At 38.6% G+C, this 12,500-nt stretch overlaps 3 protein-coding genes across 3 annotated transcripts; 1 reads left to right on the top strand and 2 right to left on the bottom strand.

The window, feature by feature from the left end:
- The first annotated feature begins 1,710 nt into the window (after nt 1–1,710).
- On the top strand, nt 1,711–2,607 carry LOC133839997 (zinc finger TRAF-type-containing protein 1 homolog). The gene has a single exon (XM_062271649.1). It carries the CDS (start codon nt 1,711–1,713, stop codon nt 2,605–2,607), a length of 897 nt encoding a protein of 298 aa, XP_062127633.1.
- A 24-nt stretch (nt 2,608–2,631) lies between these two features.
- Nucleotides 2,632–3,220, bottom strand: LOC133842712 (neuropeptide-like 2). The gene is made up of 3 exons (XM_062275919.1): nt 3,065–3,220; nt 2,880–2,993; nt 2,632–2,805 (listed from the first exon to the last, which is right to left on the bottom strand). Exons 1-3 carry the CDS (start codon nt 3,107–3,109, stop codon nt 2,668–2,670), a joined length of 297 nt encoding a protein of 98 aa, XP_062131903.1. The 5' UTR covers nt 3,110–3,220; the 3' UTR covers nt 2,632–2,667.
- A 2,870-nt stretch (nt 3,221–6,090) lies between these two features.
- LOC133842144 (cilia- and flagella-associated protein 43) lies at nt 6,091–11,972 on the bottom strand. Its single transcript, XM_062275119.1, has 8 exons — nt 11,814–11,972; nt 11,492–11,757; nt 9,849–11,439; nt 7,163–9,245; nt 6,967–7,110; nt 6,635–6,915; nt 6,415–6,576; nt 6,091–6,354 (listed from the first exon to the last, which is right to left on the bottom strand). Exons 1-8 carry the CDS (start codon nt 11,834–11,836, stop codon nt 6,174–6,176), a joined length of 4,731 nt encoding a protein of 1,576 aa, XP_062131103.1. The 5' UTR covers nt 11,837–11,972; the 3' UTR covers nt 6,091–6,173.
- Nucleotides 11,973–12,500: the final 528 nt, after the last annotated feature.

The following is a 12,500-nucleotide window of genomic DNA, read 5'->3' as shown; positions in this document are numbered from 1 at the left end:
TGTTTCGAAAGTGACGCTTTTATTAACAATCTCACCAATTTATCTCGACACGTGTGAGCGTTGATGAGAAAAGCAAAACATTTATACATTTTACAATCCATAGAAAAAAAAGGAAAAGAAATTTTCCAATGGCTGGAAATTGTGTCTAAACTACACACGAGCTTTGGCTTTTTTGTTGAGCTCATTTTTTGTGCTTTGGCTAAAGAAAAACGATACGCTTGAATGGAGACCAAAAATCTACTTTGATGTTATGCAATCGTGCGGAGCAGAACCGAATGGATGACATGGATCCTACACACACACACACTCACACACACAGGTGTAGACTGACATACACAAAGAGAGAGAGAGAGGCAAATATTTGTACATTTTTTTATGTTTTGTCCATGGCTTTTTACCTGGCTCGCTGTGCAGACAGGTGTGCAAAATAACTGGCAAATATTTTACAGCTGTCGCCTGCGTTTTTCTTATTTTTTTTTGCATGTAATTTTGCACTTATTTGTTTGCTTTTTGGCAAATCACAAGAGCATAAAAAGAACGTTGTCTAAATAAAATTGTGTTTTTTTTTTTTTTCGAACTTCTAGTCATTTATCAAGTTCACGTCTCGTTCGAGTTCGAGGCTTTTGTACAATTATTTGTCGACTTTCGACTCTGGGGATTTGGCATTTCCACATTTAATTGCCTTATAAGTGCGGCCATGTTCGGCCCAGCCTTATCAATGGCCTTCACAGCTCACTCGATTATGTCACAGATTTTGGTCAAATACCCATATTAAAATATATACAAAGCAAAGCCATATGTTTTTCCTATATTTTGTTGGGGTTATCAGAGCTCAATTGTCGCAAGTGAACTCATTTCGAGTACATAAAATGTATTTCTTATGTATTCTAAAACTGTATGTACTATTTTACTGAGCACATGTACGATTGTATATAGGAATTGCAGTTTGTATTCAAATCAAGTACAATTAAATGAGTTGGCGATTTCCACTTTTTTGTGGGCGTAACTGATTACTAAATATATTATGCAAATAGTTTTTTTTGCCTTTACACATTTGGATGTAGTTGCACTTTTAGATTTTCAAATTAAGCGAGTGCATTTGTTTCAGTTCCTATATTCTTTTTCGTTGATGTAAATTGACTTTAAGAATAATTAATAGTTTAATATACAAATTTATAGTAATATTCGTTAAGTAAATTCAATAAAGATTTGTTGATTTTATTATTAAGTTTGGAATAAAATAAATTCTTCTATTCATTTATAATTGAACATATTATTATGCATAAGTATGTTGTATAAGCTAAATTATATAAATTCTTTTCATTTTTGAAAAGTAGACTCAAAAAACAGATCTTGACTTATTGCTTGCAGTAGGCACTGCTTTAAGGTGGGATTATTTAATCAAAAGGCTGCCACATCTCACAGTGTGAGCAACTAAATAATCCACATAAGCAACAACAAATACATTTCGAAAATACATACCCAAAAAAGTAAAGAACTTTTCATAAAAGCTATCCACAACAGCAGAATACAAACAGCAAAAGAAATATGTCAGACTTGGAAGAAGAATCTCCAATGCCCGCGAAGAGGCCTCGCCTCGACAATGAAGGGGAAGTGCAAGATCAAGCTGACTCTGCAGATACAGTTGGAGATGGAGATGCATTGCGAGCGTCTAAAGAGCTTGAGCTGGACGAGCGATTGCGCAACGTGATGCTATGCGTTGTGTGCTTGGAGCTGCCGCATCCGGATGAGAGTTTTCAGTGTGCCTGGGGGCACATTTTGTGCGAGGATTGTGCCACACGTTTGATGGCTCTGGCGGCCACAAGGCGTCGATCGGCCATTTGTCCGCACTGTCGCACGCCCATCAGCTGGGCTGAGATAACACAGAATTTGGTCGTTGGACAAATGTTGTGGGAGCTGCCTATCGAATGTCCCGACTGTGAGGAACGAATGGACTACAAATCGCGGGAGAATCATATGAAAAACGAGTGTCGAAAACGTGTGGTTCAATGTCAGTATCGTAGCTTGGGCTGCACATGGGAACGTTGTTATGAGGATGAGGCCGAACACAAAGCTAAATGCAAGTATCTGAACATGAGCAGTGATCAAATCTTGAGTGCACTTCAAGCGCTGGACGAACGAGAGCAATTCGATACACGATCGTTGGGTCTCTGCTATAAGAGCTTGAGGGCTGTGCGCATGGTCTTCGAAGATTTGGAGCTGCGTTGGCCACAAACGCCGGCAACCAATAGTACCGAATGGAAATTTCATTCGTCGACGATCTATGTGTTCGAAAACACTTGGGCAGTGCGCAGCCGGATGAGCATGAACACTGAAACCGAAGATAATCATTGCATCAGCTATAGCCTAAAATTACTAACCACACCGCATAACACATTGCTTGTGAAGTATTTTGTCACTTTGCCAGCGCTGTTTGCACGCAACAAGCAGCTGAACGATGTGCTGTATGATTTGAAAGAGAACGAATTTAATGCGGCTGGAGACAAGAGTGATTTTTGGCAGGTGGCAGTGTGTTGCCCAAAGTCCATTTATCGTCTCTTGGCCATGCCATGTATCAAGCTGCGCATTTGGATGCTGTTGCACTGAAAAGTTCGATTTAGCCATATTACGTTTTGCTAGTTAAAACTCATTTATTTGTATAATCGTTTAAGCCTTTGGTGCCTCAGGCAGATTCTTCTTGACAACCTCTTCCAGATCCTTGCCGAAAGCCAGCAGTTTTGCCCACGCCTCAGAGCCGCTCTTCTGCAGATTTTCGCCGACCTTGGCGATCTCAGCCTTCAGACCCTGTGAACGAAATTAATGTATACATATATATAGTATATATATTTCTGATCAGTTCTGTGGTAGTTAATGCTTACCTCCACGTTCTTATCGCTGGCCAGCTTCTGGAACTGCTCAATGACTGGCTTGAAGTCAACTCCAACCTGTGGAGGTTGGGGTTCCTCACGGGGAACACGAGCACCGTTGCAGACCTGTAAGGATATGGGATAAGCGTAAGTCAATGTTGAACAACACTTTGTATTCAATTTATTGTGACACTTACAGCAACGATGGCGAACAGCAGGAAAACAACAGCGATCTTGGCCATTTTAATTTAGTTTTTAGCTCTACACAGTTGAACACAGAGTTGAGTACTGATTGAAACGCTCACGATGAACTTGCTACGAAACCTCGTATTGCGTCGTTCTGTTTCTATTTGTTTTTGGATTTGAATTTGAAATTGAAATCGGCTTTCGTACAGCTGCCAATCGCATCTATGCACGAGTCTTACTCACTATCGTGTCTGGACTAGTGTTGAAACCTTATCAGCTGCGCTTGACCATGTGCCGGATGCTTCGACTGTGAAATATGATGAACAGTTCTATAAAGAAGAAAAAAATAGTTGCTTTAACATACCAAGTACAGCGGAAGATAAATATTTACATATACTGATTGTGTTTCAACATTTAACATTAAATTAAAAGTTCGTAAATTTCGTAAAATAATATCACACATTTTTTTTAATTTTCAATTTAATCATATATTGAATGCTACAAAGTAATATCAATATTAATAATACTGTTTTAATATTAGAAAATGTATGTTTATTGCAATGTAGGCTCGTAGTTAGAATTCATGGATTATGTAAATTAATGATATTAAATACAAAGTTATATCAGTCTTAATAAAAATAATGATTGTATTGAGGATTATTAGTAAGACTGCGAAGTATATCATAGTTTGCATTCTAGAAAATGCATTTTATAACTAATGAGAATAAGGAAGCAGGTTGGTTCTTAACTCAGCAACAAAAAAGAAGCAAGCGAAGATATTAAAAGAATATTGAATTACTTCATATCCTATGAAACTTTATATTATTTTGAATATCAATAATAAAAATATATTATTTCCAAGCAAGGCTAAGTCAATGAACGGCACGTGTCGAAATTTGTTAGTGAGCTCATTCTCATGGATGATAAGGTGGCCTATTTACTCAATGATTTCAAGTACAACTTTTATGAGCATGTGCAAGTATTCTTCACGTGATCGTGAGCCATCAAGTATATAAAAATTCCATACTATAAAATATTTTGATAAAGGGGGAGCGACATCCTGAAGTGATGTATTAAAAATTTCTATAATTAATAAAATTCTTGAATATTTTCCATTCAAAACTTTCTATTAATAACTATGCTTAATAATGTATGTATTTGGCTATTTCTTGCCTAGTCACGGATCAAGTTCATTCGCAAGGCAATCTGTTATTTCTCTTTTGTAGTGCGATTAACATGAAACGAGTATTGACACACAGCATGCGTATAGAGAGAAACTACAGTTTGACATTTACATAAGTATACAAATAAATATGTACGAATGCTGATAATGCACTTTTCAGCCTCATTATCGAGTGTCTGGCTTGCTGGTGTGTGTTTGTGTTTGACAAACAGACACTGTAATTTGTTGTATTCATATCAGCCATTTAAGCTCTTTGGGCCTATTAATGTTATTTATGTGTCTGGACAACACAGCACAAATTGTAGGGAGACTAATGGAAATTTTTGCTCTAACAAAGAAAATGCGTGGAATATTTGTGACGGCTTTATCCAAATTTATTTCTCAATACTCGGTGATCATGATATCCAAGGATTAGGAATACTAAATCGTACTCAAAATAATATCTTTAGACAATGCAATTTATTGGTAAAATATAAAGTATCTCATATTCATCGTGATACTTCATAATGCCAGACAGACATCTGTTTTTGTTGTTGCTTTTCAACGCTTAGTTTCAAGTGCAATCCATTAAAACAATTTCATGTAAAGTTGTGCGTGTGGCAAAAATGAAGCGACGGCTGCTCACTTATTGGCTTCAGTTGCCTGCAAAGTTTATTTGCCACTCGACAGCGAAGAGCAGCGAAATTAACAGCGATTCTAACAGACACAAACAGCCAGACAGACAGACAATGACTTTACGCCTCGATAGTCATTTACTCAGACACAAACAAAATAAAATTAAGTGGCAACGCAGACAGCAGCCAGAACCAGAATAATAACACAAAATTTCTGCAAACTGCAAAACCACAAATACTCTCGTAGATCTATAGTAGAGGGGGGACTTTAAGGGAGTAAATGTAAAATGCCAGTACAACGGTTCAACATCCTTCGTACAACGAACGAAGAACCACTAATAAATTTTCACTTGCCACAATGAAAATATTTAATTGCAATTTGGTCCAGCATCGTAAACTTGCCACCAGCCACCAACTACCAAGTGAAGATGTCTGTCCTCGGCTCAGTCTGTCTGGCTAATTAAAGTTTGAAGGTGCTGAAAATCAATGGCTCTTTGTTCGCCAACGAAAAGTTGCCGACAAACTGCGTGGGTTGTTAAACAACTTTCACGCCACCAAATAAACTGCTTAAATATTAAAGAAAGAAGTGCGCTTTGATGGTTTTGTGATGTTATTTTAAATCTGGCCAAATAAATTATATTGTATTTAATAAGTGACGTGTCAGTTCTGTGCCCGTTGAAGTAAACCAAACGGAAATTATCTAGCAACGATTTATTCGCATTATATATAATAAATATATTGTTTAAACTACGAAAGGGAATGAAAAAAAAGTAAGCTTTAGAAATAGAAAATTATATGATGAAATATCAATGCAGCAATAAAATCTGTGTACACTTATGCAACATAAAATGGAAAATTGGACGGCATGATTTATTCATTAAATTTATATTAGTATTAGAATGCGAAGGCCAATTTAATTAATCATATTGATTTCCAATATAAAAAAGAAAAAAGACAGAGTAGTGTAAATGTACAGTACTATAAGGATTATTCTGTATTGTGTAGAAATGTAAAAGCTACAGAAATTAAAAAAAAAATTGAAATTGCCAAGTTTTTATTGAGATCTGCGCACATTGAAGCGAACAAAAGCCCGGAAGTATCAAAACTTTATGAACATATTAATTTAAATAGTTTAGAAATAGTAAAACTAAAAAGTATCGAAATTAATTTGATGAAATTATGTATCATTAATAAAGTCTTCATTGATATCTGAACTCATCTAAGCAGAATATACAGAAAATTGGCCAGCAAAGTTTTATTCACATTACATGAGCGTATTAAGTTAAATACAATATTAATACAGAATAGTTAAAGTTAATATAACTATGGCACAGAATTAACTATATACTCCGGCACAGGAGGATGGCACTGAGGCAAAGGAGGACCCAAGGTGGGATATGTGCGTAGTCGCAATAGTTCCAAGATGGTTTGCAGTTCCAAAACATGAGCATAATGCTTACGCACATTATCCAATAGCTGGCGATGGGTCTTAATCTGTTCCATGCTATGGAAAAATTTATATTTTTTATTTATCAGATTTTATATAATATGATATCCGGCTTACCGTTCGCGTTGCTCGCGATCACGACGCTGCTCCATCATAATATCGCGTTGCGAGTTCTGAAAAGCAACATCAATTTTGAGACGTTCGATTTTGGCATTGATCACATGATTGCGGCGTTTGATTTCTAGTGTTTTCTCCTTGACGCTATCGATTTTGATGTTGCTACAAAAAAACAAACCCATTAATACAATTGGCTGATGTAATTTGTTGCTCAACTTACACGCGTTCGATTTGTTTGCGAAATACAGCAATCTTTTGCTCCATAATGCGTTCGATGGCCCCAGCAACCATATATTTCTGACGATCTGCTTTGACTTTTTCCCAGTTGCGTAAAATGTTGAGAAAATCTATGGTCACTTTGCACTTCTCAATGGCTTCCAGCATGTACTTGAGATATGCGATGTTGGCTTTGTAGAGTTTATGCTCCCACTCCTTGAAGATCACCTGACGCCTGAAGACAGCCACGCGTTGCATAGCTTTGATTTTCTTCATGCCAGCATCCTGTAGAAAATATAATGTATCGAACTGAAAACTAGGAAAAGTTCTACTGACCTTTATCATGCTGTTCACATCATTGATGTCATCCACATGCATGAGCACGCAGTTTTCAAGCGATTTTGTATTGCCCCTGACATTCACCTCTACCTGACCCAGTGTCAAAGTTAGCTGCAAAGTCATGTTCCGCATGGCTTCGAGCTGCAAATGTCAAATTTAAAAATAAATTCGAACTATATTAAGATTCACTTACATATTGCTGTATGGTATCATCGATTTGTTTTTTGGTCTGAGCCTGTGATTCCTTCAAGCTGACGATGTCGTTGGTTAGACTGTTGATATAGCTCTGACTATCGATCAGCTGATATCCAACACCTTTCAGCCGCAATTCGCTTTCAATCTTCTGACGACGCAGCTTGACAAAGGCTTCCCAGGACTTGGCATCCACCTGAGGTGGACAATTTTTGGGTCCATCGTTCTCAGCGACCAAGGCGAGGAAATCATTGATTTCCTTAGGCATGGGAAAAGCATTTCGATTGATTTGCTTGGGACTCAACTTGTGCGCTACTTCGCTGCAGATCAGCGATGTGCTAAAGAGCTTATTCGACAGTTTGGGTCGCTTTTTGAAGAGCTTTGTCATCTCATGTGAGGCATGTGGCACAGTGTTGAGATAATTACCACGAAATTGTCGCTCTAAGGCGCGATCTCTGACCTGTTGAGCCTCAAGTCGACCGCGCACATCCGTCAATGTAGCTTCCCAAAACTCTAGCAGATAAGTGTACCTCTTGATGTAATCGTTGAGTTTGTTGTAATTGTTGCGATAGCTTTTGATTTTCTCGCGCAGCTTATCGCGCACATGATTGATGGTCTTCAGATTAAGCATTCTCACAAGATTCTGCGTCAAGGCGAAATCGTACTTGAGTTTCATTAGCATCAATTCAGCAACACGCTGATTTAGTTTAAGAATATGCTTCGTCTTCAATTGCAGCGTTTTTCCCTCGTTATCATGCAAAATGCCCAAATACTTGCGACGATCTAACTCGAGTTGATGCACTGCCTCCTCGTAAGCACGATAGATCTTCTGATCCTCCAGCGAATATTCATGCGGCTGCTTTTTGAAAACAAACTCGGGTATGGGAATGTCTTTCTTGATCTCCTCCTCCCACAATTTCTCAATAACGCCATCCATCATCACAATGAGCGCACGCGCCCAGAACTCCGCAGACCAGAGCAACAAACGACCTCGTTTGCCACCCGTATCAATGGTCTTACGTCTCCTACGATTGATGGCCTTGATCTCCGAATCATCCACTTCCATAATGTATTTGATTACCTCATCCTTAGCCAGCGAAGGCGCTGTCAAAGCAGGAGCCTGAAACGTTTCCATGTGCAAAAGACGTAGCATAATATTCATATTGTCATAGATCTTGGTGAGCACTCCATTGGTGTTGAGCACATTGTCGATGGTCTCGCGCTTGAGCTGCTGCGCCTCGTGAAACTGCTTGTTGAACTCCTGCTTCAGTGGATCAGCCAGATAGTAGTTAAACTTGCAATTGTCATTGAAAATCTGATTGGAGGTAACTGTGCTCTTGGTTTGCAGTTGAAATTGTGGCGCCATTATGTGCTCATAGACACTCGTTCCTTCCACGACATATTGCTTCAGTTCATTCTTTGACTCGTCAGGTTTCATCTCAGCAATACTGCCCATGTAAGTAGTTCTCTCCGACTCCCTCCCGTCCATGGATAGTGCGGAGAAACGCATATGATCTTCCAGATCGTAGAAACGATACTTGTCAAAGACTAACATATTTGGTTTGCGTACTAGCGAGAAACTCTCGAAGTTTGCCTCGGCACTAATGGATCGCACTTTGTAGTTGATGTTGATGGCATCTCGGGTCACCAGTCGCATTATCCAATCACGTATGCGTGATTGATCCTCGATAGCTCGCATCAATGATTCGCGTTCCAAGGCGCACAACTTATGCGCCTCATCTGTCAGCGCCTCGAGCCATTTATAGTGATAGCAAAATTTCTTAAAGACCCCTTTGGTCTTGCCTGTCACAGAGATGTCGTAGTTGATTAATGCCGTCACCTTGGCTGCAAAGTCCTGTATCATGTGCATAATTTTCTCGCGTTTCAAGATATCTGCCGGTGAATATTGCTCCTTCACCTCCAGCTTCGCAGAAAGTGGCACAAACGGAGCCGACACCATGCGCGTTTGCTGCACAACATATTTCGGAGGCACTGGCAATTCCTCGTTCTCTCGCGCGTTGTCTGCCAGCGATGGCAAACGAGCCACCCACAGCACATTTTCGGCATTCAACACAATCAGGTATCTATGGAAAATTAATGTTGAAATTCAATGAATCTGACAAATTTATATTCGCAGTTTCAATTGCATTTACTTTAATAATAATAGAATAAAATAAATTATTTATAATTTGTTAGATTATTCGATAACTAGCAAGCTAGCATTCGTGCTTTTAAGGGGTAGGAAAAAGTGAATTTCAGACAGTCAGAAACCAGACTATTTTATGTTGTGTTTGTAGCTCTTATCTAATAACTATGACCATTCTTCTAGTTAGATAACACCGTATAACGTCAGACGTCAGATATAGTGATCTTTGTGGTTAACTGTTATATTATTACACTGTTATTCTTTTATTCTGTTACGCTGTTATAATGTGATGCTGTTATAATTTAGAACTGCTGATAAATAGTAAAACTGTTATATTCTTATAATTTTCTACTGCTCCGCTGCTACACTATTCTTCTATTATATTTACAACTGCTATTTTTCTACTATTGTATTGTTATTATGTTATACTGTAATTCTATCTATGAGTTGCTATACAGTTAATGCTGCTAAATTCTTATTCAATTAGATTTTTATACATACATAATTATACCATTATACTGCACATACACATCTAACTTACTTGGAGTTGTAGCATTCTCTGGCGCGCAGCAGGCATTCGGGTGCAAAAAAGATCGTGACAAAGCGTGAGATCATGTACGGTTTCTTGGAACGCTTATGCTGTCGGAAATGCACCATGATGCCATCGACACTCCAGGTGGTCAGATGCTTGGTAAGGCCAACGCCAGTGATGTGGCCATAATGCGAAGTTTTTATCGATGACACCCACTGCAGTTCGCTGGCCTCGTTCAGCACAAACTGATCCACAATAGGACTATCCTTGACGGCAGCAATAATCTCAACGGTCACCCAGCGACCCATCGGGGCCTGGACAAAGAATGAGACATACTGATTGGGCAACGGTAATTCACGTCTGTGCAAACGTCTGTCCTTGGTCCAATTGTAGATCCACATTTCCTCAGCATACGCTGGTGCTTTGAGAGTTTTATCACGTGCAATCATGACCAGCAATCGAGGACCCTCAACCAAGAGAAAGCTATGAACAAAGACTTCGCGCAGCAGCTGCTCATCCTTGACGGCAAAGTAATAGGTCATTTTAATAGGACGATACTCGACGTTAACGACATGAAAGCCTTTGGCCTGATCCTGGAATACGATACAGTTGTCATGATACGCTATGGAAAACACAGCTGCTGTGTCGCACTGCAGCTCAAAGACGATGTTCGCAACCGAAGGCTTCTCGTAGTTAATGAGCATTAGGTAGCCATCGACGGTGCCCACAACCACAAAGGCCTGCATGCGATGACTACACAAGCTGCAGGCCAAGCTAATCTCCACTTCTGAGAGTGTTTTGCCATACGCCAGATCCATCATGGCGACGCCATCATTGTGCAAGACCACAACGACTTCCTCCTTGAAACAGTTGAGTGTGCGGAATGCTAAAATCGCTTTGCCACTGTTGACCACTTTTTGCAGCTTGCCGAGACTCTCCTCGATACCAACCTGGGAAATAATTCCAAACTCTTGTGATGCATAGAGTTCGCCATTCGGATTGCTGATGAACATATCGACTTTGTTCATTCCCTGTTCGATGGTCCATTCAATAGCGAAGTTGCCGGCCTTCTTCTTAATGTAGAATGCCGTCGAGTTGTTCGCTATGAGAAATCCCATTTTGTGTGACACAACACTGTGGGCACGAGTTACCATCTCTCTGCCATATTCACTTAGGAGCATGGGACTCCAGCGTGACTTGATGGCAAAGCAGGCAATGTCAATCTGTGAGAATTCGCCATAATCGTTGACCACATAGAGGCCAGAATCCTCGCTGAAACACATGAAATGATCAGCGGACTTTACGTATTTCTTGCCCATTTCCACTTCGGACACCTGATGCAGATACGCATCCTTTTCGATGAAGCACATTTCATAGCAATAGATTACCATATTCTCCCTGTTGTATTGCACAATACTCGGCGAATTGCTACTGCTCAGTGCTATGGTGAAAGTTCGCGTAATTATATTAGTCGGATGCTCTAGAATTTTGGTATTTGTGCGGAAATTGAACACGCAAATCGGATAGCTTGGATATCCACCAACGGCAATTAGCAAATCAAGCTCGGAGAATTTCAACGCTGTGAACGTGAGCATGCTCGCTGAAAGAGAGAAGTCAGTATTGCAGGCTAATCGACAATAATTAATACTTACTTGGCAGTGTAGCAAATCTGGTCATCTCTGGATATTTGTAAATAAAAATACGCGGACATAAGACAGTCTCATCAAACGCAAAGAGCGGAAAACGATTGTGCCCAGCAAAGTTATGAATATTGAGACCATTTGCAACAGTTTCAGCTTTAAAATAGCTCACAGCTCCCGTTGTCATCTGCATAAATTTGAGCAAATTTGCCTGACGCAAAGCGAGCACATTTGGCCCAACATTTTGTATGCTGTTGCTGTGGTAGATGTTGCACCAACTGCATAATAAAATAATGTAATGTCGATTGCATTAAATATAGATTATAAAGATTACCAAATTGTTGAGCTAATATTCATTTTGTTGTCTGTATTCGTATATTATTCAGTTATTTTATTTGTATTTTCCTTTCAGTACTGAGTTGTATACGTTATGTTTTATTTCGTTTCAGGTTTATTATCAAACTCTCTAGTTGCTATGGAGAGACTTGGTTGTCATGGGAAGCAAAACTTACGTTGGAAACAAGGTGTTTTAAATGTGAGAAATTCTATTTTGATAAATATGCTTCACAATATACGAAATTACAATAAATATTATATAAATTATAATTGATCCAAGCATTAAAGAGCAAACTTACAACAGAGTTAAGTAAATAAATTAAATTGAGCATAATCAATTTGAGATTTTTGTTTGGTTTAGCTGCATCACTTAAAAATTTATAAATTATATATATATAAACTCAAAAAATATGTTTATTTATAAATTTTGTATAAATATAAGTAACACAAAATTAAATATTAAGCGACTTTCTTAAAAATTCAATCTGGGAGCCAAGAGTTTCAGTAAAAAATGTAATAAAATTATTTTATTTACTTATTATTTACATATTTTAATAAAATTTAATAAATTTGTTTAACCCATATTGTTCTTTGTATCAGAATCTTCTGTTTCATTTCAAGATCAATCGTGGATTTCAATTGCCGTCTTGCGGTCAATCGAATTTCCCAGGCGACAAGTTAAAAT

This window comes from Drosophila sulfurigaster, chromosome 3 (genome assembly GCF_023558435.1).
Source record: "Drosophila sulfurigaster albostrigata strain 15112-1811.04 chromosome 3, ASM2355843v2, whole genome shotgun sequence".
Lineage (NCBI taxonomy): Eukaryota > Metazoa > Arthropoda > Insecta > Diptera > Drosophilidae > Drosophila > Drosophila sulfurigaster.
This window is presented reverse-complemented; position numbering and strand designations above follow the sequence as displayed.